At 38.4% G+C, this 23171-nt stretch overlaps 1 protein-coding gene across 2 annotated transcripts in view; it reads right to left on the bottom strand.

Moving 5' to 3' along the window:
- The window catches only part of CAPN2 (calpain 2), a 602999-nt gene that overhangs the window by 124125 nt on the left and 455703 nt on the right, over nucleotides 1–23171 (bottom strand). For both annotated transcript variants that reach the window (XM_044058713.1, XM_044058721.1), the window contains exons 13-14: nucleotides 18376–18412; nucleotides 1923–1988 (exon numbers count right to left, since the gene is read on the bottom strand). In XM_044058713.1, coding sequence (XP_043914648.1) covers nucleotides 1923–1988; nucleotides 18376–18412 — 103 coding nt within the window. The remainder of the gene's footprint in view (nucleotides 1–1922; nucleotides 1989–18375; nucleotides 18413–23171) is intronic.

Genomic DNA, 23171 nt, shown 5'->3' with positions numbered 1-23171 from the left:
AGCTAAGATCTGGGTCCATTGGGCAAAAATTACAATAACAATGAATAGAAAATGAGTATCAGATCAAATATTTATATACGGGACAGAATAAGTATCACAGTAAATATCACAAGAAGGTTTGAGAACAATTACAAGAGGAAATTAGATGGTTTCAAAATAGTTTAAACAACACTTTTTACAGCAAGGCACCTAGCATAGGGTGAGTAAGCTGGTGGCATGCATTTGAGAAATGGACATTTTAAGCACCTCAGTCGTATTTTCTTGTCTGTTTTCAGAAGGGAGTTGATTCTAAATCACTGGTGCAAGCTTCGAGAATGCCCTTCCACCTATTGCTGTTTTGAATTTGGGGCTTATGAGGGTAAGGCTGTCATTATGTACATCAGTGTCTAACATGCAGTTTTGTTCTTAGTGGAGGATAGTGTCCTAGTGTAAACATTTTGTAGATGTGTGTAGAGAGTAGCTGCTATTTTATTAACTGGTAAACATTTAACATTATATAGTAGATGGCAGTGGTGGGTTAATTGATCCACAAATAAAAAAAAATCTGTAAATTTTGTTAATCACAGTTTGAATTTTTGTGGTTGTCACTGGAAAGGAAGGCAATTAATGGGAGACTATATTTGAGTAGTGGGATTACTACATTTCTGGTAACCTGTTTTTTTTTCATTTCAGTGAGGCAGAGGAACTGGAAACTATTCTAGAATTCAATGAGCTTATGACAGAGAAACCAGTTCTGTATAGGATGTCAGTTTATCACAAGCTGTGCACACATACACAAGCACCTACAGACACAGAGATACACACACACACACACACACACACACACACACACACACACACACACACACACACACACTGTGCATCTTGATTGAATTAAAGGGATCATCACATCAACTATAGCATGTCTGTGGGATGCTGGAAAAATGGAGTATCAAGTGAAAATCCACATAAACACAGAGTGGACATGCAGAATCCACAGAGAAGGCACTCCAGACAAGATCTGAGCTGCTGAACCAAGTAGTGTGAGACAGCAGTACTGGCTGCTACTCCAATACTGTGACAGCAGTGCTGGCTGCTACTCCAATACTGTGACAGCAGTGCTGGCTGCTACTCCAATACTGTGACAGCAGTGCTGGCTGCTACTCCAATACTGTGACAGCAGTGCTGGCTGCTACTCCAATACTGTGACAGCAGTGCTGGCTGCTACTCCAGTACTGTGACAGCAGTGCTGGCTCCTTCTCCAATACTGTGACAGCAGTGCTGGCTGCTACTCCAATACTGTGACAGCAGTGCTGGCTCATTCTCCAATACGGTGACGGCAGTGCTGGCCACTACTCCAATACTGTGACAGCAGTGCTGACTGCTACTCCAATGCTGTGACAGCAGTTCTGACTGCTTCTCCAGTATGGTGACAGCAGTGCTGGCTGCTTCTCCAGTATGGTGACAGCAGTGCTGGCTGCTTCTCCAATATGGTGACAGCAGTGCTGGCTGCTACTCCAATACTGTGACAGCAGTGCTGGCTGCTTCTCCAATACTGTGACAGCAGTGCTGGCTGCTTCTCCAATATAGTGACAGTAGTGTTGGCTGCTACTCCAATACTGTGACAGCAGTACTGGCTGTTACTCCAATATGAAGCAGTTTTATAATTACACAACAAAATGGCTTATCAATAAAACACAGGGTGGGCAAGCATTATCATCATCTCTGTGAGTTACAGCAATGGCACAAAAATGATTTTCCTGCTACTATCTATAAGTGAATTAGATTCATTGCATTGATAAAGGACTATACCTGTTTTATTTGCAGAACATGCAACCTGGTTACTCACACAAATGCTGCAGAGTAACCTGAAATGAAAACAGTACCTCCTAGCTCTTCAATGTTAACAAAATGCAAATAATTCACAAGTTTTTTTGGCTTACCTCTCCTGATATTCTTTCAAACACATGCTTGAAGTTGGGATCAATGTCATCTTCACTGATTTCAGGCTGAAGAATGTGTAGAAAATAAAAATATCAAGCAAATGAGTACAAATTAGAATTTTTCAGAAATACAAGGATTATACAATAGTAATATTTAAGAAATAAAACTATAGTACAACCTGCATTTAAATTAGAACACTCACAGTACATCATTTCACTGAAGGAATTTATTGCATTAAAGAATCACCAAAGAAAAAGTTGTACCTCAACTCAAAAGGTACTCTTTATTATAACTCATGGTTTTTGTTATTTCCAACAACTAATCAGTTATGACAGGCACAAAATGATTAGTAGGAGGGAAAAATACACTACTGCTAGTGGTGGCCTCCAACAATGGCAATCTCAACAAAAGGGTTATCATGATTACAGAGTGCTTTACTGGTGATCCCAATCAGCTGAAAATTGCCTCCCCTTATATCACACCATCTTTTTGTTGCATTTGCTGAGAATAGTCTAATAACCTGTTCCTTGTGCTTGGCAGTGCTCACTCCATTGCACTTAAGAGGCTTCAGCTTTCACTGGGGCTTCACAGCCCTTCTTAAGCTGTCTCCTAACCACATTTAACTTCAGAGCATTCATACAGACTACTAAAGCCCCAGTCCCACAATGGTCAAGTACACAGTATTATACTGTACATTAACTAAATCACCACGTTAGATTACAGACACCTTAAACCACAGTTACTCAGTCATAACCACTGCCTTATCATGGTTTATCGTCATGCAAATCAAGATTCCAGTTTCTTATCACAACCACCAGATCTTTTATTTAAATCTCTGCCTGTTTTAATGGACTTATCACAAACTAAGTGGAGCTGACCTGACCTTTCTGATGTTAGCTGTGCCTTGCACTAGTCAGGTTGTGATTCATGAAGAAAGGATTGCATACTGCTTGCTCTGTCATATCACAAGCCTTTCTGAGTGTGGTAAGGTAGGTTCCAGGAAGTTAGTTAGTCAAAGGGACAGCATAGCAGAAGACCTCCAAAGTGAAATGCTATTCTAGCCACACTGCACTATATTAGTGAGGTGCCATTCTTGAACAGTATCATTATGCATGTTATTTGCATAGGGTTCTGAAAAACTGTGTACACTGTGAAGTATAAGCTAATACTATTTAGAGGTGGGGTGCAGAACGGGGTCTGAAAAAGTCACTGATGCATGGGGGGACTTGTGGAAAGCAGGTTAGTTGGATCAGTAGTGAGAGAGATATAAAGGTAAAGTGGGCATCTGCTATCACCATAAGGATGACGGTCAATGCTGAGAGCTGAAGCTGTTGTTGACAGGACACTTAAGAAGAATGTGGGCTTCAGTCATTGATACCTATGAGGGTACAGGCAGACATTACTGGATTAGCAGAGACGTGAAGGTGGGAGCAAAGAAAACTCACCGACTACATGTGGATATAACATTGGGTGACCCACAATTCAACAAAGGAAATTTCTGTCAATTGAAGGAGGAGAATCAGAGGACAATGATCATTAACAGATGGATAAGGGGTGAAGGAAGGGATCTGTGATCACCTCTGGTCATTATCTGTGTGGAGTTTGCATGTTACTTCTGTGGTTGTATGTTTTTTCTTGGCACTCCACTCACCAACCAAAAACATGCTGCTTGACTGACTAAACTGACCACTGGCCCTGGCATTAGCATCAGCCCCTATTCCCATTTCCTTTACATAGGGTTGTGGAGTCATGACAACAGTGAGCAATTCACTTAGAGACAATATGTTTGTTTACACTGACAAGTGGCTAGCTCTAATGGATAAACTGTCCATATCTATTGAATTTATCCTTGGCCTTGAGGCCAGGTTATACCTGAAAAAGGGTCCAAAACAGGTCATTTCACTTAAGCTGGTTCACAAATAAACATATTAAAATATAGTCTTATGACCAACAGTATCAACAAACCTTTTCAGAGATCTTTCTCAGTACACCCTCAGAGTCTGGGTAGCTCCCTGTTCTTCATATTTTACTTCATTTACTTCTATTATGCTGCAGGAGTCAGTAATATATCTTTCTCACTTTTCTAACTTAATTTCATTTGTTCAGTTTAATAATGCCTAACTAAATGCTACACTACATGTTGAAGAGTTGGCAGTCCTCAGAGCTGCCTTTTGTTCACTGCCATTTAACTTAACTCATACCATATTACATTATTATCTCTTAACTATCAAAAAATTCTTGTAAAGAAATGATACAAATACCAAGGCCATTTTGGGAGACATGAAACTCTCACTCCAAGTGACTGTCAATCCAATTCCCTTTCTAAGATGAGATTAATTCTATTCTATTCTTTGAGTGCAGTTTGACTGACACTGAAAAACTCTCCTAATCAAAATGCATTTGAATTACATTAGATACATATTGCATTCAGTCAAACTGCACTCAAAGAGTAGAATTAGTCTCAACTTAGCAAGGGAATTGAATTGACAGTCACTTGGAGTGAGAGTTTCATGTCTGCCAAAAATGGGTGCAGGACGTTTTGACCCCACCTGTTTTAACCTCGGCATTAACACATTTCATAACTAGATCTATACCACATTGAATAGCTTTATAATAGTTTATGGGTGAAGGACGTTTTGACCCCATCTCTTTTAACCTCGGCATTAACACATTTCATAACTAGATCTATACCACATTGAATAGCTTTATAATAGTTTATGGGTGCAGGACGTTTTGGCCCCACCTGTTTTAACCTCGGCATTAACACATTTCATAACTAGATCTATACCACATTGAATAGCTTTATAATAGTTTATGGGTGCAGGACGTTTTGGCCCCACCTGTTTTAACCTCGGCATTAACACATTTCATAACTAGATCTATACCACATTGAATAGCTTTATGATAGTTTATGGGTGCAGGACGTTTTGACCCCACCTGTTTTAACCTCTGCATTAACACATTTCATAACTAGATCTATACCACATTGAATAGCTTTATAATAGTTTATGGGTGCAGGACGTTTTGGCCCCACCTTTTTGACAAATAAAAGTTATGTGATGTATATGTTAGTCCAATTTCTCTGTTTAACAGACTTGCTCTAAGTTGCTGTGACTAACAGATGATGTCCTCTGCCCCATCTCTTGGCATACAGTTTTTGTACTTCCTTCTATTTCTGGACATTTTATTCCAGGATTTGGTCCCCCTTCCTATGAAAGAAGATCTCCTCACACTGAGTGTGAACAGGCTTCACTGCTTTATCCACTCATTTTCTTCATTACTCTCAATTTAGGAAAGATGAAAATATTACTTGCAGTAATCATCTTTAACGTGGTACAATCGTAGAGAACTGATGTTAGCAACCTAGAAAAACTGGAACCACGACTGAAAAATAGAAGCACCTTTAATAAGAATTATATAAAATTGAAAAAAAGTTCAGTTAAGAAAGACTTATTGTTACAATCAATTTTTACAATTAAAACTTAATTTTTTTTAAAACTTGAAATGCACTGAATAAAACGTCAGTTAGACTAGTGTCAATCATGGGAGTAATAAAACTACAATATACTGAAACTTTAAATCCAGGAATACCTTGCATAAGCAAGAAAACATTCATTTAATTATTTGCATTAATTTACACTGTACAAGCAAGCCACTATGTAATTATTCTTAGAAAGGCAAAACAATTCAAAACTACAGTTATACCACAGCACACTAAAACTATTGCCCCCTGCAGGCCCCTAAGAAAATGGCAAGAATAAAAATATTTTTGAAGTCAGTCAATTTATTTATTTATTTTATTTTACATTTCTTTACCGGGAAAGTCCGACTGGACATGGGTGCTTTTTCAGCGGAGGCCCGGGGAGAAAAGCTCCTAATACAAGTTATAACCTTTCATGTGTCAGTTTTGTTTACATCAGTATTTTTAAAATACATAACAGCAGCACACAGTAGCTTGAATAGTCACTAACAATGCAACTGCCACATACATTTACATAAGGTACATCATTTCTGACTTGAAACAATTTATATATGTGTGTTCTAATTTGTGAAAACAATTACATATTTGTTATGCCAAGCAGCCTTGCAGAGCCACAAAGCTAAGGCTATAATAGAGGTTAATAGAAAAGGAGGTGTGAGTGGTTAATGAGAGTAGAGGAGAGAGAGAGTGGGTACATTAGTGGGGGAGTAGAATACTGAGAGATAGGGAGTGCAGTGTGCTGAGATAGAGGGCGATGGAAGTGAGCATCAGGAAGGAATGGATGCAGTGTCAGGTAGCAGTAGGTGGATCATGAGGCTACGGGTGTAATACAAGTTGGAAAAGAAGGGTGCAATGAGGGGTTAGTAAGACTTGGATATAAAAGGGATGGGGTACATTAGTGGGAGTAACAAAATGCTAAGAGAAAGGGGATTGGTGATAGAGCAGTAGGTTGTATAAGAGATTAGTCATGGTTGTCTCAGTTACAGAGCCATGATTGTTGTAGGTGGGATTTTTAAGGCCTTTTTAAGGAGGCAATAGAGGTTGTAGCTGAGATGTTAGGGGGAAGGTTGTTCCAATGTTTGGTAATAGTGCTGCTATAGGGGGATGCACCTGCGGAATTATTGGCTTTGGTCACATTTAATAGGATTTTTTTGATTGGATTGTAGGACTCTAATTCACTGTCCTGAAAAAAACGAATCTCTACAAAACATAATGCACTCAAGCACCAAAACTAGTTTGTGGGTTAGAATAAGTTGATTGTGAAGAATGAGATGGGGAACTTCCAGCCAATTGAGTTTTTTGAGGGGAGTGCAGTGGTGCGATCTGTGGGGGGTATTGGTTGCAGATTTGGCAATTTTATTAGAAAATGCTTGCATTTTGGAAAGGTTGGATTTTCTGAGGTTGGTGAAGATAGGTGATGCATACAAAAGAGTGGAGATGAGATGGGTGCATGCAATAGCGACTCTGGTGGGGGAAGTTAGGAACTGTTTGTTTCTGTATAGCATGGCAAGTTTTTTGTGTATTTTCTTGATGATATTTGATATGTGTATGTCAAATTTCATGCTGCTGTTGATTACAACACTTAGCAGTTTGGTTTGATTGACGTGAGATGTCTGTGTTATTTCTGCAGGCGATGTTAAATGTAATGTTATGAGCAGAATGCTGTGTGGGAGGAAAGATAAGAAGCTGATTTTTTTGGATTTAATATAAGTTGTGATTCGGAGAGCCGTCTTTCAACAGATAGAAAGGATGATTGTGTTTGTTGTAGTAGTCTCTGTGGAGAGGAAGAAGAACAGATTAGCACAGAATTATCTGCATATTGGATGATAGTAGCATGAAGTGTGGCAGTGTGTCAGTTATTAGTGACAATAGAAAAGAGCAGTGGTCCAAGAATGCAACCCTGTGGGATTCCGACTGAGAGTGGAAGTAATGGGGAGACTTCATGGCACCATCTGACTGCCTGTTGTCTCTCTGTTAGGCAATTTCTAAACCAGGAAATGGGGGGGGTGAGCTTAAGTTTAATTCTGAGAGGGGGTTGATGAGTTTGTCATGATTAACCATGTCAAAGGCATTGGAAAGGACTAAATATATAGCTGAGACCTAGATTTTGTTGTTCCTGTGATTGTTGACTGTCTGTGTGAAAGACATAGGGGCTGTGGTAGTACTGTGTGATGGCCTAAAACCATGTTGTGTATTTGTGAGTAGATTATGTGAGTTTAGGAATGTGGTGATTTGAGTGTGTACACACCTTTCTAGGATTTTGGAGAAAGGTGTGTACACACTCAAATCATGGCATGCCTAAATCTAAGCAGAAAAAAATGTTAAGTTTCAATAATGGAACTGACAGAACTATAAAGAGTTTCAGTTATACAAAGCTATTAAATGTAATTGAGGTCAAATAGACTGGGGTCAAACTGTCTGTTTACTAATTTCATATACAATAAATATAAAATTTAATATGAAAGTGTACCCAACTGCATTGGGGTCAAATCATCCGGGGTTAAACTGTCCTGATTCTGTCTACTTCCTTTTGGTGTTTAGCTGAAATGGTCAAGTGCTGAAGGACAACATACTGAAGAAAACTGCCCATTTCCTTGAAATTCAGCAATCACAAGGTTAGCAGTAACAATTTGAGTACGCAGCACACTGGACTCATGTGAGGGTATGTGGGGAACTCTGGCCACACATAACTGCATGTTTGTGGTTTAATTTTATGTTTAGGAAATAGGACTGTTTTAAGTTGGTAGCAGACAGTGGTATTTTTTTACATATAATTAGATAGTTTACACAGTCCGAATGAAGAGATGATAAAAGTCAGCAAGCATGCAAGAGTAATATTGCTGGAACTGAATTCAACCTAAAATCTTGGTGAGTATCTTCTTGAGGTGGACCCTGTTTTTATAAAACCTCACCAAGACGACACTGATATATATACACTGTATTTTATACAGAATTGGCTGTACACAATTGTCTCTTTTGAAGTGACACCCGACCCCATGTGTAACAATGAAAAAAATGGGTTGTGGATGGATGGATGGATGGATGGATGGATGGATGGATGGATGGATGGATAGATGGACAGAAGTGGGTTAAAAAATAGAAAAGACAGGTGGGTGCACAAGTACCGGGATAAAAAAAGTGTCCAATCCTGGTAGGTGCACTGGTGCCAGGACTGAAAAGAATGACAGTGTAGAATCCTAAAGACATGGAAATGTTCCTGGTGGGAAGCTTATTGTGTGTTTATCTGAGTGGCCTGAGGGCTTAACTATGTAAAAGGCTTTCATCCTGCTGGTATAAAAGCCTTACATTTTTATGAGACTGTACTAATTTATTCAGAGCTTCCCTGTGCCTGTCTTGAATACCTGTGACTGCAAGACCTTGTATTGAATCTAAATTTATCTGTGGGCCTACAATGCTGATATATATTTTTTTTGCACTTGCTTAAACTATCTCAGTGCTATTTAACAGTTCTGTGCTGCATTTATTGATTTGTTTGAATTTATCACTGTTTTTCAATCTACACTTGTTGAAGACATGCCATCTGTTTATTACTGTACTGCTCTTAGGTAATTTTAACAGTATCCTGATATTTCCTTACCCTCTCTGGTACTGCAAAAGCTATTCTGAGTTTGCCAAAGTTCTCCTGAGTTTTCCAAAATATTTCTCAGTTCTGCAAAGTTTTTCAGCATTTGTAGAAGTTTTATTATGTTTGTGCACATCGTTTTTGTATTTGGGAACATTCCTCAGGGTTTGTGAACTTATTTCAAAGGATTCCTGACACTGCAGGAGTTATGCTTTTTGTTGTAAAGCATTTGTTACTGCCACTGAGCTCAAAACCAGTTTGTTTTACATTAAGAGGATTTTGTTTTGTACTCTGGTGGGAGCAGTGGGCTAATTCAATTCACCTGAGTTGTGAACGGCTGGTGGAAGGGTTATTGTGTGTTTATCTGATTGGCCTAAGAGCTTAACTGTGGAAATATCTTTCATCCTGCTGGTATAAAAGCCTTACACGTCTGTGAGACAGTGCTCATTTATTTAGAGCTTCCCTGTGTCTGGCTTGGACACCTATAACTACAAGACCTTAGACTGCATCTAAAGCCATCTGTGGACCTACAAGGCTGATATAAGTTTTTTTGCACTTGCTGTAACTATCTCAGTACTATTTAACAGTTCTGTGCTGCACCTGTTTTTTGGCCTGAACTTGTTAAAGAACCTCCATCTCTGTGTTACTGTACTGCTCTTAGGTCATTTTAACAGTAGCTTTGTACATATGCAAACCACTATAGTTTAAAATTCTCTATAGAAAATGCTCTCCATAGTCTCCAACTGTTCATACTTGCTTGAAGAGCTGCCAGTTTACACAGAGAGCAGCAACGCTGCAGGTCATCCTATAGTATATGATGGAACACTCTCACTTAGATCTTTAAGTGACACTCCTCTACTCCTTCTATTCTGGGTCTGGTATATTGGATAGGTGCTTTCCTGTAATCTCTGTTTCTGGCCTAGTAGATATGGCATCCTGTGCCAATGTAGTAACTGCCTCATGTTCACTGTCAACCATTTAATTTTAAAGCAGACAAACACAGTGTGTTAGAAATGTAGACATGCAATGCCATTAGAGGCAAAGCTTTCTTACACAAATGAAAAATGTAAACCAAGTTGACAGTGTTACACCCAAAACACTTATTACCAACACTAAACAAACACATAGACCCACATATGCAGAAGTACTCACATGTAATCTACCCAAACATCCAAGACCTACTTAAAACATCTCTCAGTGGTCCTTTGCACACTCAAAGACAGCCCCTCACATAACACATAACTCAAAAAATCACAGTAGCCCTGCTTCCAAGCCCATAAGGCAACACACCATGCAGCCAAACTTTCTAATAATTGGAGATTCAGTTGCAAGACATACTGATGTCCCTTTACTAGGCTAAACAAGGAGAAGATCACAGTGATCTGTCTGTCTGAAGCCAGGATCCACCAGATCATGCATGCACTTAGGTCTTTAAGCCACAAGTACCAGTATGACAAGGACACAGTCCATGTGGGTATAAATGACTCAAGATGTACCCCACTGGACTATACAAAGAGAGATGATAGAGCTTTCTGAATATGTGTCCCAGGTAGGTATGAATCTAGCCTTGAGTAGTGTCTTACCTTCACCAATGATAATGGCACAGTACCAGCAAAAAAATGATTGACTTCAATAATTGTCTAAGTTTCTGGTGTGAGAACAGTGGAATCCAATCTCTCTCCACCTGGGGAGACATGACTGACATACCAGGATTCTTTGCCAGTGATGGTTTGCACTTGGCTTCTGGATACTGACAAAAAATGTATCTATCCCCATAATGCCTTTTTTAGGCCATACTAAGTTGTTAAGCCCTCCAACATAACAAAATCAGTCATGACCACCTAAAGGTACTGTCGGTAAACACTAGGAGTTTAAATGAAGAAACTATACTTTCTGGAAGCACTTCCTACTCTGGAGAATGCAGTCACGTGTGCAGTCATGGAAAATTGTTCAGAAACAAGGAGAATGCCCTATCAAAGTCTGCAGTGCCTTTCTTACATTTTGATCCCCCTCAGCTCAGGATAAAATAAAGAGACAAGGTGTTTCATTGTTCATAAAGGACAAGTACACTGCTAGACTGCTTCAACAACTTGAGTCGCTTATACTGCTCCATGCCCAACTAACCATAGGTGTGACTCCCTATCATATCCTTGCTAGCTACAGATCCCCTAACATGAGTCTGGAAAACCACACCTCCTACCTAAACCTACTGGAATCTCTTAACATTCTTTTAACATTCAGCCTAACACCATACATGTAGATGACTTCATACACTAGGAGACTTATATGACACATAATTCACTTGCTCAGAGGTTTTTGGACTTTGTCAATGCAAACACCCTGGAGCAACTAGTTAGCTCATTAACTGGAGGTACAAATATTCTAGACCTGATACTCACAAACATGGAGGGATGCTGCTCTTTCCAGTGCATTAAATCCTCCCTGGTAAGATCTCACTACAAAATAATCTCCCTTAGTATCACACTAACCTAGAACTCCCATCAAACTCCAAACCTGTTAAGAATTTTGCTAAGGTCAATTACCTCAAACTAAGTGACAGCTTATTAAACTTTCAAGCCCTCTGAAACTGGATGACACCGAGGCCTACTCTGTGCTGTATAGAAAAGCACTATTCAACCACATTCATAGCTGCATAGAGGAGGCAGTATCTGTCCAAGTCAAACCTATGACTACTGGCAAAAATAAACCGCCCTGGTCTACCCCTAGTATAAATAGGCTATTCAAAAAAAGAAAAAAAAAATCCTCTCCAAAGTCAAGAAGAAACAGACAAAACAGTACAAAAAGACATTCACTAGTCTAAACAAACAAATTAGATAGCTAGTCAAATCTGCCAAAACAAACTACGAGACAAAGGTAGCTTCCTAGGTAAAAGACATCCATAAGGCTTTTTTAATTATGTTTATAACCTCAGGAGAAATGCTCAGCAATGTGCCAAATTAATCATGAATGGCAACACTTACACCCCTACCTGAAACTATAGCAAACCTGCTGGCTGACAAGTTCATTTCAAACTTCTACCCCATCACCTCCTACCGCATCCAAAGAAATACCCAAACCATCCCCCTACCAGTCATTATGAGGGAACAGGTCCTTACTGCACTCATTGAAGCCCAAAACACAGCCTCATTGGATTCTGACAACATTTCTGGATGTTTCTTAAATAGCTTAAAACAGAATCTAACAGGGCCACTTGAAACCCTCTTTAACCACAGCCTGTGGATGGGCTTTATCCCAGAGGAATGGAAGACTGCAACAGTCATCCCTCTGCACAAGGGGGACCCATCAAATGACCCAGGGAACTACAGACTGATCATAGCAAGTTACTAGGCTATTGGTCCTAGGGCCCTTACAAGCCTTGTGAAGTTCTTACCATTATTTCTATGATCACCACCTACTGCCCCTGTCCAAGAGGGACACAGGTGGAACCTGCGGGGTGAATTTACGGGTCACCCATCCAATTGTTCAGATTGTGCTTGAAGAGGGCCAGTGAGGTGCTCTATTTGACATGAAGTGGGAGTCTGTTCCAAAGGTGTGGTAACCTCTGGGAGACAAATCAGTCCCTCCAGCAGATTTTATTAATGTCACATACTGGGTTAAGATCTTTAGAGTGAGTAATCTGTGTACCATTTGACTTATGGATATGCAGTGTTTTCAATAATGCAGGGTCAGAGATTGCCTTGTGTGCAAGGCAGAGATCATCTCTGAGTAGTCTGTATGAAACAGAATAAAGTGACAGTAATTTCTGATGAATCCCATAGGACAGATGCTGAAGACCTTGAATTTTCCTCGTGAGGAACCTTTGTGATTTCTCCATTTGTTTTTAGGTGCTTAGAAAGGTACATATCAAAAGGGGTATTGTACTCAATTATTGGCCTGATGAGGGAAGAGTACAGGGAGATTATAACTTCTTTTTTTCTGAAGGCAATGCCCTTACATATGAAATGAACACTATATAATGCTCTTCTTACCACTGTGGAGACATGGGGATCAAAGGTAAGGTTGCTGTCAACCTGTATGCCCAGGTCTCTCACCACTGAGTATATACGTAGGGTGTTGCCATTGATGTGGTAGTTAGAAGGAACATTGCTTTTACCAAATGGAATGATTATACTTTTTTTTGCATTGAGTTTAAGGCCATGACTTTGGCACCAATCACTTGTTTGTGTAAGACCCTCCTGTAGGATGTTGACATAATTTGGAGATTCCATGATTCTATGACCACTCACAATTTGCAGACATAAGAAAACTTTGTCAGCCACAGACCTTTAGTTTCTGTTTGTACTTCAGAGAAATAAATTCCAAACAATTGAGGTCCCAGGACTGATCCCTGTGCAACACCACTGGCTACAGGTCTGCTGTTGGAGGTGGATTCCCCTATTTTGACTATATGAGTTCTATCAGTGAGCTGGTTAGTGACCCATCTAACAATATAAAGGTTGATGCCTAGTTGAATGAGTTTTCACTCTCCCCCACTCAGGCATCATTGGCAAATACCTTGGCTAAGTCCAGGTTGGCTGTATGCACAGATTTCCCCTCGTCCACGGCCTTGGTAACCGTCTCAAAGAAGTCCACCAGGTTTAACAGGCATGATCTCCCTTTGGCAAATCCAAACTGAGTAGGGTCAAATGTTTGGAGATTGCCTATATCTTTGTTGATAAAGTCCATGATGACTTGGCTTCCTGTTTTACCCCCTCTGCTTCTATACCTGTTATCCACCTTAACTTGCTCTCTTTTCCACATTCAATTCCTTTCCTTTTCCCCCTTTTTTTCTTTTTACTCTACTTTCCTTACCTCCTATCCTTGCTATCATCTTCTGATAAGTATGTGTCAACTTGTATAATGTCATCTAGACTGTAGTTGTATGTTATAGTAATTAACACAAGTAGTAGTACTTTCCATTGAGGGGTTTGCATGTTTTTGTTTTTTGCAAACTCTATTACTAACTCTATTATCATTATCATAATTGTTATTATTATTTTGTATGATGGTTTTTCTGTATGTATCTTACTTCTGTGGAGCTTTTCTCCCCGGGCCGCTACTGAAAATGGAATTATCTCCAGCTAGACTAGCCCGGTCAACAAATGTAAAATAAATAAATAAATAAATAAAATTTGCTCCATGGCCTTGCAGATAAGGCTAGTCAGGCTAATAAGTCTATAGTTCCTGGGGGTCAGTGGAAGCACCACCTTTGTTCAAGGGAATAATGGTGGCTATTTTCCATTTAGCTGGTACAAAGCCGGTGCTTAGACTATGATTGAAAAGAGTACCCAGTGGTGTTGCTAATTCATGTTGGAGCCCATGTAGGACACAGCCTGGGATATTAGCAGGTTGCAAAGATGCTGTGTTTTTGGCCTTAGACCTACTCTTTAGAGATACAAGGTAGGGGTGTCATGAGGTATGTGTGTTGGGAACAGGGGAGTGAAGTTTTCATAGAACTAGTTGACCAACAGGTTAGCTATGTCCACAGGCACAGTATATGTGGTATCATTAACTATCAGTGCTGCACAAATCTGGACCTTTCCTTTTAGGTTACAGATGTAACTTCAGAATGCCTTGTGGTTGTCCTTTGTTGAGGAAGTTAATTTGGATTTGTAATTTGCTTTGGAGGACGTCACATGAAATCTTATTTGCTTGTTTAGTATGAAGAGGGAGTGTTTGATAGAGAATTGGGAAACAAAGCTAAAGGAATAGAAACACTACCAAGAAAGAAAAAAATAGACACATTTTGGAGAAATATTTAGCGTTGCAGCAGTTAGCATTGTCGCCTCACAGCAAGAGGCTCTCAGGTTCGATTCTCGGCTGGAGTGCCTTCTGTGCGGTGTCTGCATGTCCTTCCCGTGGTCGAATTCAGTTTAAAAGACATGCAGGTAGGTGCATGTGTGAGTGGGTGTGCCTTCCTTAAAAGTTGGGCACCAGGCTGTCAACTCGACACTGTAAAAATTCACTGCCAATCATTAGCGGACCTGAGTTCCGCTGTGGTGACCCCTAACTGGGAAAAGCCGAAAGACAGTTTTTCTTTTTTATCTATGAAGATCCTGTGGAACATAAAGATGCTGAATGGATAGAAGAAGTAAACAAAACAGTAAGAAGTTCAAATGTACAGGATATGAAATGGGATGATGTAACAGCCAGAGAAATTGAAACAAAATCATGAAAAGCTCTTAAATGGAAAACCTAAGGCCCACATGCAGTACCTAACTTCTGGCTAAGCAATAACATCTTTACACAAAGATTTAGCCCTGAGTAAGAATTATTTATATGCACACTCTGAAGAGACACCAACCTGGTTAAGAACAAGAAGAAGAATTCTCTTCCTTATGAATGAACCTGCAAGCCATCCTAAAACTATAGACCAATAACTTGCCTTCCAATGATGTATAAACTATACACTGGAATTGATGATGACAGTTTATAGTCATTTAAAAAAAAAAACTCAATCAAGGCAATAGAACCAAAGGATAACAAAAGAAAGTCATATGAAACAAAAGATCTATTGTTTTTAAATAAAATCATAATGGAGAATTTTAAAAAGGGAAAGAATCTAAGTATGGCATGGATAGACTACAAAAAAAGCGTTGACAACATCTCACACTTATGGATAAAAGAGTGTTTACAAATGTGTAAGACACACCCTACATTGACAGATTACATCACAGTGACCATGAAACAGTGGCAAAACCACTTTACAATTAAGCCATGACAAAGGACAAATGATTATGCCAGGGATAAAAAATTCAAAGGGGAAGGGTGACTTTTTATCACTGCTGCTTTTTTGTCCTGCGCTTAACCCGTTAAGCTGTCTACTTAACAGATTAGGTCACAGTTGCAATTTGGCTCCCAGAAAAGAACAGAGTACAGACTTCTCATCTTCTTTTTCTGGATGATTTAAAACTGCATAGTTCACGAGATGAGGAACTGAAAGCACAGCTGCAAGTGATTAAAACTTTCTCAGATGATATAAGAATGTCATTTGGTCTCGAGAAATATGCAAAAGCGACCTTTGAAGCAGGAAAGGTACAGCACCAAGAAAATGTCAGTCTGGGACAAGAATGTGATATAAACGAACTTGAACAGGAGGGAATATATAAATACTTGGGAACTGATGGCGCTACAATAAAACATGAACAAATGTGAATCAACTTAGTAAGGAATACTTTATAAGACTAAAATTAATACTGAAAACAGCCCTGACATCTAGCAACAAAGTCCAAACTATAAACCAACTTTCTCTTCCTGTTCTAATTTACTTTGTGGGGTGATTGACTGACCCCCAAAATGTACTGGATCAGTTGTATGGGAAAACAAGAAAAATGCCTCACACTTATCAAATGATTTATAAAAACCATTGTATACCAAGATTATATATTCCCCATTCTGAAGGTGGAATGGGCCTCCTCGAAACTGATTACATGTATAGACCTGCGGTCTTGGACTGCATCTGCTGACCTCACAAGATCCAAATATTTTGAAATTTTTAAAACATGAGGAGAACAAGTCTAAGATGACTTCTCTGCTTAGTTTAGCAGAAGCATATTGGTGTCAAGGGGAAATGGAAATCAAACCATAAGTAGATAAACATCAGGCAGCAACCGGAAGTGTCAAAAAAAAAGAAAGAATAAAAGGGGAAGGATCAGGTGAGAAGGCAAAAAATGTGGGAAGGGCAAAAGTATAGTTGTGAGTACAGAAAACTCCTGGAACAACCTAATGTCAGTCAGCATCTGATGCGTTGATGATTAAGGAGAAGTGAAGTTTGGTTATCCAGGGTAGTGGTCTACAATGCACGTTGATTTACAAAGTCCACTCAACATGTTGAAGAAACAGACAAATGTAGGTTTTATAAAACAGAATTGGAAACAGTCACACATCTTGATATTGGGCATGATACACTAATGGCAGAGGGCATGTATACTCAGAGGTGTAATAATGTGGCAAGACCATTGCATTGGGGATTGTGTAAACATTACAATAGTGAAGTAGATGAGAAGCATTGGTAACATGAACCACAAAGTATTATAGAGAATGATGAAGTTTATATTACATGGGATTGCCCATTACCAACAGTTAAAAGAACAGATGAGAGAAAACATGATATAGTAGTCCATGAAAAGAAGACAAAAGTAGCATTGATCACTGAAATTGCTACACTCAGTGATTACAGTGTCTTATGTACAGTGAGACACAAAGTCATAAAATAAAAGGACTTGCAGGCAGAAATGAGGGCAATGTGGAAGAAGGATACTTAGTTCAAATAGTAGTAGGAGCAATTGGTGTCATAAAAAAGAATTTAAAGTCATAGTTAGATATGTTACCAATACATGTAAGTCTACATGAATTGCAGGAGTCAGTTCTGGGCACATTGCAGAAGCTGCGAAGAACAGTTTTGGCTATCATCAAAGATTGAAAAATACTAATTTTATGAACTTTAATCATACTTTGACTTGGGAATGGGTTCCCTTCTTGTCACGTTATTACGAACCCAAAAGACTTAAAGAAATTAAAAAGGGATTAAGCTCACAACATGCAGATCAGGGTAGGTTGGTTTTGGGGGTTACTCTTCCACTAGTGACATAGTGAAATATGTTGGTACCAAATAGAAAATACTGTTACAGTAGAATAACACTGTACACTTTTCATGGTGTACTAAGATATATAAATGTGGTATGTTCCTTAGGAAAGTACAGTTAAATAGGTAATTTTTGCTAGATGCAGATGTAGGAAATGTTATGGTGTAGAACTATGAGCCTGGGAGGATGGCTTAATGGTTAAGGTGTTTGCCTTACAAACACAAGGTGCAGGGTTTGAGTCTGACAAGGGATAATTGGCTAAACTTAAAATGGCTCGCAAGGGCAGTTAGCTTAGTACTAACCTATGAACCTATGTACAATCTCAACTTGCACTTTAGGTAAAGTTTGACAGTAGATAACCTTGTATTAAGTAACGTGGCTATATGTGCCCCATGGTAGCAAAAAGTTTTACAGTCAGTAATGGAGAATGTTGTTGGTATATGATCGTATATGTGCCTGGATATATCACGTTTAATCAATGAAATGAAGTTTATATACACTAGTACAGTGGCAGGAAATTTAATGACATATATGATGACGCACTTTTTCTAGAAATTTTTATTACAAATTTAAATATGATGAAAGATATTATGACAACGATGAAACATTGATTACAAAACAAACAGTAAAAACCTTTTGGCAAAATTAGTAATGTTTCATCACAGTACACATGCATTCAAAAGAAATTTGCATATCTTAAACATTTTATACATAGTGATAAATTTAATAATTCAGCATGCACTTATTTTTAACATTTTCTTTTAAAATAATGTCTCCTGTTGAAAATAAATATATAGTCTCACCGTTACTATATTTGCCTCGATTTCTTCTCCCATTTGCCTGTAAACAAAGCAAAGACAATTCCTGGTTAATTCTCTTCGCAGCTAATATTAAAAGAAGCATACTCACATCCGATCACTCTAATTTGTGCACAGCAAATTAATGGCTTCTGACTTTAACTAGTTTGACATTACAATTTGTATACTTATATATTAAGATAGGTGTTGCTAGTAAATGACTTTTTATTGGTTTACTTAAACTAATGCTCTATGCAGATCCCTTAGTTATAGCCATAAGATGAAGTTCTATTGTCTCAGATAATAAGTTCTGGGCAGAGCCAGCAGGGTGCCATTTAAAATGTTAATATTTGGCCCACTGATAAGGATGACAGTGCTAATGAACTGGATTCTGAGAGAGGTCCAGTGCATCAGTAGCAGCCAAAAATCAGGGAGATTCTCAGAAACCAAGGAAATATGAGAGGTCTTGTACAGTTTAAATATCTCTTGGACTCCTATTTTACTATATTCGATAAATGTTACACTACTTTCTCACAAAATGGGATTCACACTAATTCCCTGAATAGAGCTATATAAAACTATTAAACAATTTAAAAAGTCAACAGCTTCAGCTTTAACAATAAAACAAAAACAAACATTCCCTTCTCTTCTCATATCTCCACATCTCAAAATAGACTAACTCTGATTTTGTATTACTGTCTGTGTAATGAGAACCTCCATATGCACAGAACTGATCTCCATCATAGCAATACCTTCTGTTTGATATAATTAGGATTTGGCTAAACTTGATTGATGAATACCATTCTGATTATAAACCTGTTGATGAAACGTACATATCCCCAAAAGATGAGCTCTTTCTTAATTGACAAAACCCATTCTGATTAAAGGCCAATTGATGAAACATATCCCCAGAAAATTAACTATGCCTTCCTATGTGGAGTTGTGACCTAAGAATGAGAATATTTAAGTAGGGAAGATGGACAGGTCACAACCCCCCACCCCTGCACAAGGAAGGTGCAGGATGTTCCCCCTGCATAAAAGATTTTTTTTTCAGATTAAGTCTGCAAGTTAGAATAAGTACAATACAAAGTTATATAACTTTAATTTAGGCACTCATTTTTAACAAATCACAGGAGAGTAAAGTTGTTGACGACTGGATGAGATTAGATGTTGTTTATCTTCACTAGGGAGCATGATGAAGGCTGGAAATTACTGACCTGTCAGTTTAACCTCAGTCATATGAAAACATTTAACTGTTTTTGAATGAAAAATGTTGCAATTTCAGGGAACCAAAACAAGTGATTCCAGTAAAGAAAACATTGAGTTCACAAGACAAAGGTCATATTAAATAAATCTAATATAATTATGTAACTGGGAACCAGAATAATACAGCATATCATCTCTGTCACATTACTGTGTCCAGTGTGGCTAACAGGAGCTCTCCAACACCACCATCAAGTAACAAACCATTACATTTAACAAACTGGAAACTGGTTGAAGGGTTGCTATAGTAACTGGAAGTGGGGGGTGTCAGTGATGTCAAGCATATATCCAGTGGGTAGGCAACTGAATTAGAGCATACATAGTAACACTACCTGCTGTTGTCATATCTGTGTATAAAAGTGTGTAGTAACACAGGTACACATAAGTAGTGCAAGTGGTGGAAGGGGTGCGTGTGGAGTGCATGTGTGACAACTACTGCAACTTTACTTTGTAGATAATGGTGCTTGCACTCCAACATTTTGGGCTGGACCAGTACATATATCAGTAGGTAGGTCAAACACTGGCAATGCTTTATCGACAGTAATGGTGTAATGTGGTCATGAGGAGGTCTGCTTCACTTTAGTGCCTGCGAGGTTCATCTGAACTTGCCAATTAAAACAGCTTTCAGTGCATCTTTCTGTTTGTTTTTTGTGGCACATTTATGTGTCACCACTAGTGACCACATGGTTTTGGCTAAATGGTTAATGGCTGCTGGAGACCCTAGCCAACCATCAGACATTGAACGCAGGACATTACCTTAATAGCCTTCTAAACCTGTCATAAGTACCTCCTGTGATTCAGTTGAATATATATATATATATATGTATATATATATATATATATTAGGTACTTCTCTTCTTCTAGAACTTAAGGGCTTCCAGGGGGGTTTGGCCAACTACTTCTACAGGGGATTTTTTTTCTTTATGACCTACTCATTATCTTCCTCCCCTGTGTTCTCTGACCTTGTCCAAGACCTACTCCCAACATTAGATTATGCCTCCTGTTAGGGAGCATCGGTAGCAAACATTCTTGCACCCAGGAAAGGCCCACCCATCCTGCTTTATCAGTGTCTCAGACCCACATTGCCTGCTTGGGCTGCAGTTAGGGCTTTGCCGCTCTTCTCCATGATGTTGGTTTGCTCTCCTCTCCTCTTGAGGATTCTGATTGTGATGCAAGTTTCACACTTTACAGTTCTGCACTACTCTCTGAATTTGACCAGACATTCCTGAGGAGTATATCTCACACACTTTTTTATACTTCCCGTATATTTTTTTTAGAATTGATTCAGTACACCACTTACAGTCCACAAGTTTGAACTAGACAAAGTTTCAAATGAATAGAGAAACAGACATTCCCATCTAGTCAATATCTTATAAAAAAGCATTCTTTTTTGGGGGAAAGCCATCAATCCATTAATTAAAGTAATGTCATGGTTTTACAGCAGCAGAAAAAAGAGAAATGAACTCACATGCGCACACGCACACACACACACACACACACACACACACACACACACACACACACACACACACACACACACACAGTATCACTACCAGTACACAAATAAAAGTTGCACTAATATGACTGGAATGTTATTCTGATGTTATTCTAATAGTGAAATAAAATATCTTCTGCAAGAAGTTGCACTAATACTTTCTATGGGAAACAGTGTTTGTCAAATCCAGTTTCTAGGAGTTTAAATCACAGAACTAGACCCTCATCTCGTTCACAGTTTATGAAGATCAGTGTAATGATTTGGTACCATGAGTTTATATGATTTACATAATAGTCCTGATATATAGCTAATTTGGGTTAGTACACTTGTATGTCTTTATAAACTGCTGATTAACAATTATCCTCACATAATACTCTAAGTAACTGTAATGCTCTGTATGCCTGTATATATTGCCTAAATGCTCTACATGTTTCCTCTGTCACTGGTAACCATGGTATGACCTATATTACCTATTGGTATTCATTCAAAAAATTGTCTGTTTTCTTAGAGGGTTACATAGTATCTGCTACATGCATCTCTTTAGGCATCTGGTATGACATGGTCAAACCATACTTCTTCAGAATAAGTAGCACGTTTGTAGTTTTTATAATGAGCTTTGTACAAAGTTCTTCCTGAAAGTGCTCTGCAAAGGCCTATGTTAAGTCTTGACCTGTTTTCCTTACATCTATCCAGTCATCTATCCACAACCACTTTCCTATTTTTTTACATGTGGAGTAGGGGTGTTACTTCAACAGTGACAATCATATACAGACAAGGTTCACATTGCTGGATAACTAGCCCTGCCGTGGCTGTTATTCCATACTACACACTAACTCTCACATCTATGGCCAGTTTAGTGTATCCAGTCCACCTACTTCATGTCTTTGGAATGTCAGAGGAAGACAAAGTGTGAAGAGGAAACCCATACAAACACAGGGACGACATGCAGACTCAGCACAGAAGGTACCTCAGCTGAGAATTGACCCAAAGAACCTCTTGCTGTGAGGCTGCAATGCTACCATGTACTCATGAAATGTTTCATATCCCTGTAGAATGGTTATCACTTCATTTTCACTTTAAGCATAACTGCTCTGGGCATTAGCAAACATTATTAAATCTGTATCCACAAAAAACACACAATGCACCAAATGATGAATTTCAGGTAGTCATCCAACAGAGGCTGTCCAATTCAAAAATCCACAAGTCTCAGCCATTCGCTTCAAAAGTTTATTAAAACACACAGCACAAAAAATATCGGATTAAGCGCTTTCATCTCTTGTCCAGAGACTTCATCAGAATCAATTACCAAAAAAATAAGTTCATTTAAATATTCAATCTATTGCACAAGCATCCACTTCATTGGTTAAGTATACAATTGGTAAATTGTACATTCACAATTAAAGTGCACAAGCTCTGCTTGTAAAACAACATGTCACATCCTATCTATGCATTAATACCATTATTAAATATACTTCCTCAAACTAAAAACAAAAAACATATATTGCTCATTATTATTGGTAGTACAAATGAATAAATATATACTATTATGTTATAAATATATATTATTATTAATAAAAATATAAATATATATATATATATATATATATATATATATATATATTGTTAATATATTGTCAAATAAGAAATATGTACTTGTATATATGTGTGCTGTCCTAAAATCATGAAATACATAAAATACCAACTTAACCATAGTATCATCTACATGAAATACTTCTTGTATTGTTTTATTGAATGTTAACGTATAGTTGTTATTGTTATAATATGGTATCCCCTATATAAATTTAATGTATTTTAGGGTCCAAAGCTTTCAATTTAAGAACTGGGGTGATGGATAGATGGTCATTGAGGCCAGGAAAATGTATAGCATCTAACCTCAATTGCCAAATTAATTCTCGAAACTCCAATTTTGTTTCCCAATCACCCCCTCTTTCTTCCAATAAAACTTCTTCCAATACCCAAAATCTAAACTCCGCTTGCTGGCAGTTCAATTTGTGTCTATATAGGGCATTATGCTCATTCATTT

This window comes from Protopterus annectens, chromosome 1.part2 (genome assembly GCF_019279795.1).
Source record: "Protopterus annectens isolate FY-2018-M chromosome 1.part2, PAN1.0, whole genome shotgun sequence".
Classification (NCBI taxonomy): domain Eukaryota; kingdom Metazoa; phylum Chordata; order Ceratodontiformes; family Protopteridae; genus Protopterus; species Protopterus annectens.
This window is presented reverse-complemented; position numbering and strand designations above follow the sequence as displayed.